Source organism: Temnothorax americanus, unplaced genomic scaffold (genome assembly GCF_048541705.1).
Source record: "Temnothorax americanus isolate GAGA-0224 unplaced genomic scaffold, ASM4854170v1 Scaffold102, whole genome shotgun sequence".
NCBI lineage: Eukaryota > Metazoa > Arthropoda > Insecta > Hymenoptera > Formicidae > Temnothorax > Temnothorax americanus.
Genome location: NW_027509234.1, coordinates 75996 through 80371, shown reverse-complemented (window position 1 = coordinate 80371; position 4376 = coordinate 75996). Strand labels below are relative to the sequence as shown.

The window sequence follows — 4376 nt, the reverse complement described above, 5'->3', positions numbered from 1 at the left end:
CGAAAAAATTAAAATACGTTGGACAATTCCGGCCTGTGGACTTGTATGGCAACGTTACTCCAGCTAATTTGAAAGAAGTGAAAATGATCGATGCCGCATGGATGATTTCTCATGTCTTAAATATCAAGACACCAATGTGGGTCGGCTTTAATGCCAAATTGTTAAATGATACTTTCAAAACACAGAAAGTGTCGTACTTGCCGCCAATTAATTTGTCCCCGACAGACCCATCCGTTGTTATGGAAACCATGAAACGAGCAATTCAAGTTGCTGATGAGTGCAAGCAAAAATATATATCAGTTACTTATGACCTCGCAATTGCAAAAATGGCAATACAGTTGCAGTCCATGCACGAAGATGATTTTCATCGACTTTTTATTCATCTCGGACCTTTTCATATAGAAATGTCTTATTTAAAAGCAGTTGGCTCATTTACAGAAAATTGCGGACTGACTAATGTTATGGTTGAAAGTGGTTTGCTAGCTGCAGGATCTGTTGGAGGATTTTTGTCTGCCAAAAATTTTAATCGAGCAAAGAGACTGCACGTGCTGGTGTCGCTAAGTTTGAAAATGGAACACTTCAAGTTCTTCCTTAGAAAGAAGCATGTGCAAATTCGCGATTCTTTAATTGTGTATTTAAAGACGCTGCCGTTTCACGGACTAGTTGACGATACAATTGACAATGTAGAGCTGCGGCAGCTCATCGAACAGTACCTCACCTTCAAAGAAGAAACGCTCGCGGGTCTGCATGGGAAAACACCGCAATATTACACAATATACGTGAACCTCATAGATCATTATTTGACGTTCAACAGAAGTATACATACCGGCGACTTCGAGCTAATGAAATACGTTTTGCCAAAGATAAACAATATCTTCTTTCCGTTCAACCACATCAACTACGCTCGTTGGCTCATCAAATATTGTGACAACTTGATGAAGGTAGCAAAAACCCATCCAGATCTTTTTGAGGACTTCAAAGCTGGCTATTTGGGCATTAAGCGAACGAGCAAGAGTTTTTCGAGACAAGGCGCCGATTTGGTGGTAGAACAGACTATTAATGCAGATGCTGGCAGAACATTGACAGGAATTACTCATTTCACTAATTCAATCAAAGCGCGCACGAGGTGAGTACATGTTTTCACTTACGTAAGAAAAATACTAATTGCAATTTTTAATTTATTTGTTGTTAATCACTTTCATGTCATAATTTATTTTGATCGCGGTGTAATTATTGTCAACAATTTACAGGTGGACTGTTGATTTTGCACTTAGAGCTGAAATATGTACAAACCTACTGGAACAGGTGGGATTGTCGAACGTTGAAAGCGTAACAAATGACTTGAAGGAAGATAGAATAAACAGAAATCGAATTCAGATTGCAGAATTCATAAGTGGACTGAACGTTAGGATGAATCCATTTGATGAGAGTCTCAATGAGGAATTATTGTATAATATAGCAATTGGCGAAGCTGCACCCAAAGAAGTCGAACTATTTCTTACTTCTGTTGAATCAACTGGACATGAAATGCGGATAAATATGATCAACAGTTGTGCTGCAAATGAAAATGCATTTCAGACGTATAAAATAAAAAAACCCAGATAGAGAACTTTACTTCAGTTGCAAAGAAAAGAAAGATTTGCGTCGGCGATAAAGTAACAGAAGTAAAGATACAGAAGGATTTATTTGGACGACTTCTGGGAATATCAATTGAAAAGAAAATTGATATAGAAAAGGTATTGTTTAATATAAAGACATTAGAAATAGTTTGGAAATTCATTGGTCAATGTTATCTATGTTTTCTATTACATTTTTCTACAGGTTTTGTCGTATCCACTGACTCCTGTACCATTGTCTATGTGCCACATCGAAAGGATCATCCATAAAACAGATAAAGCTGTTTTAACTGCGACACTAGAGGCTACAGTACAAGTACATGATGAGCCTCAATCGATCGACATTAAAGTTGTTGATGGATTTTTCTTATTCCACGCAATGAAGCAAGTTCCAGCGACTTTTGGGAATGTGTCATTAAAATATCTGTCCACAGTTTGTTCTGGTCACGTTTCTGAAGTAGTAATTGCATTCGACGAATATAGAGAACCATCGATAAAGGTAACGGAGCGTGCGTTGAGAGACAGTTTCTCCAGCAATTTTTTGATACACGGTAGTGAGCAAGTTAGACCTAGCAATTTCAGTTCTGAATTGCGAACTGATAAGTTCAAAACGGCATTAGTCAAGTTTCTGCTCGAACACTGGATGAGCGACATAATGCGGTTGACATAATAGGACGAAAAATTGTATATGTTAACTTTGACAAATGCTACAAATATATTGTAGAAAACAGACATGTCATAAGAACAGTTGAAGAAGAATTGTCTTGTTGCGGCCATGAAGAAGCCGACACAAAAATAATTTACCATTTGTGTCAAGTTCAATCAGAGTCTAATGTCGTTATTCAATGCTCCGATACAGATGTGCTTGTCATTATGTTAGCAAACATGTGTAACTTGAAAACCCAGTTGCATATTTGGTTGCATTTTGGCACAGGTATTCAAAGTTGTCAACACTAATCTGTATGTAAATAATTGTTGCTCATTATTATAACTGTTAATAATTTTGAATCGTTACTATGTTTCAGGAAACACACAAAGATATATCAATGTCAATAAAATACATGATGAATTAGGCGACAAAATGTGCCGATTTTTGGCAGGCCTTCATGCAATAACCGGATGCGATTATACCCCAGCGTTCTATCGCAAAGGGAAAAAGAAACCTTTCCAAATACTTCTAGCGAATAAGAAATATCAGGACGCTTTCATCAACATGTTCAAAAAACGTGAGAAAAGCTTCAGTTTGCTGGAGGAATTCGTCTGCAGGTACGTTTTTTCCCATATAATATGCCATAAAAAACAAGTTTGATAGTACTCGGTACAGAATATGGTAAATTTTTGTAGATTCTATGGACACCAGCATATAAACGACGTGAATGAAATGAGATTGGCTCTATTTTTGAAATCATATATACAGTATGAAGAACAGTAATCAGTCATTCGAAAAAAGCATAAAGAATTTTGATGCCACTCTCATACCACCATGCAAAGCAAAATTATTTCAACAGTTGATGAGAGTTCTGTACGTTAGCAACATTTGGTGCAATGCACATTTACAGTTTCCGTCAACTTTTGGTAATCCTGATAGTTACGGTTGGAAATTGTCGGAAGGTACTTACAGTTTCCATTGGTTCAACGGTAAAGCAATGCCAACTACAATCAATGAAATAGTGATTGAAAATCTGAACGATGAAGAGACAGAGCAACAGGACAATGATCAATCAATTGAAGACGAAAGTAAATATAAAAAGATATTTTCTTATTATTTGGAATTGTCACATTAACTCTTAGATGGCAGTACCTACATTTTATACAATTAAAAAAAAGACCGTTGGAAAAACTATTAAAAAATGTTAATTAAAGTTTAAAATAATACTTAACACTGTTACTTTGACATTCACTCAATAATTACATAAATCAATATCACTGATTCATTAAATTTACAGAAACTTTGAGCTCTGACGAGGACATAGATGAAGATTCTGATAAAGAGAAAGAAATACTAGATGACAGTAAAATCAATGAAGCCACGGATTTAGATAAATTTGACTACAACGTAGAGTCAGATGCAGAAAGTGATGGAGACGAAACATCTAATGAGGATGATTAAAAGAACCTTTGTATTATATACTGAATACTGTATTTTATTTTTTTTAATAAAACATTTTTGATTAGTCTTGCAAACTTGCAAATTTACTTACTTCACTTTTTCATCAATATCAAGAGACACGGTAGTGTCTCGCGCCAAGTATATGCGGAGCGAGACCAACCGTGACTCATTTACGCGAACGCATAACATATTACACTGGTCGACAAAAAATGACTTTTTCTGATTCAAGCATCGGAATAGGCTTATCTTATAGATTTTTCACCGCTGAACACGAATCTGGCCTCGAAAATTGCCCATCACTTCGAGATTTTGAGAAAAACGGATTCAAAGGCTCAAAAAACCCTCTTTTTGCCCGTTTTTGATGACATGTAGAAAGTGAAGCTAAGATGCTAGAAGTCTCTAACTAGGCTTAAATTGAAGCTTGAACTTTCAGCTAAAAGAATCAAATTGAAAAGGCCCCGAATCAATCATAAATTTTCATGTAGCATAACTTTTTCAAGTGCGCGCGCATTCTACTTGCACTTACATAGCCGTGCACAGTGGCACACTTACTTATGAATTTTAATTTTGCTATTTACTGTTTTTGTGGTCGCTGATTTCGAATCTAATGTCGAAATTTAAAAATTCAAAATGGCGGATTTAAAATATAA

The 4376-nt window shown here is 35.9% G+C and overlaps 2 protein-coding genes across 2 annotated transcripts; both read left to right on the top strand.

Moving 5' to 3' along the window:
- Positions 1–433: 433 nt before the first annotated feature.
- Positions 434–1736, top strand: LOC143902660 (uncharacterized). Its single transcript, XM_077415765.1, has 2 exons — positions 434–1126; positions 1251–1736. The coding sequence occupies exons 1-2, from the start codon at positions 462–464 to the stop codon at positions 1603–1605; spliced, it is 1020 nt and encodes a 339-aa protein (XP_077271891.1). The 5' UTR covers positions 434–461; the 3' UTR covers positions 1606–1736.
- Positions 1737–3034: 1298 nt separating this feature from the next.
- LOC143902993 (uncharacterized) lies at positions 3035–3995 on the top strand. Its single transcript, XM_077416304.1, has 2 exons — positions 3035–3353; positions 3563–3995. Exons 1-2 carry the CDS (start codon positions 3035–3037, stop codon positions 3724–3726), a joined length of 483 nt encoding a protein of 160 aa, XP_077272430.1. The 3' UTR covers positions 3727–3995.
- Positions 3996–4376: the final 381 nt, after the last annotated feature.

What these genes read in the sequence shown, in the direction of transcription:
- LOC143902993 (XM_077416304.1), top strand. Translation starts at nt 3,035, where the DNA reads ATGAAGAACAGTAATCAGTCATTCGAAAAAAGCATAAAGAATTTTGAT. An exon ending in TCAATCAATTGAAGACGAAA is followed by an intron (nt 3,354 to 3,562) that starts GTAAATATAAAA and finishes TTAAATTTACAG; the next exon opens with AAACTTTGAGCTCTGACGAG.
- LOC143902660 (XM_077415765.1), top strand. Translation starts at nt 462, where the DNA reads ATGGTTGAAAGTGGTTTGCTAGCTGCAGGATCTGTTGGAGGATTTTTG. An exon ending in TCAATCAAAGCGCGCACGAG is followed by an intron (nt 1,127 to 1,250) that starts GTGAGTACATGT and finishes AACAATTTACAG; the next exon opens with GTGGACTGTTGATTTTGCAC.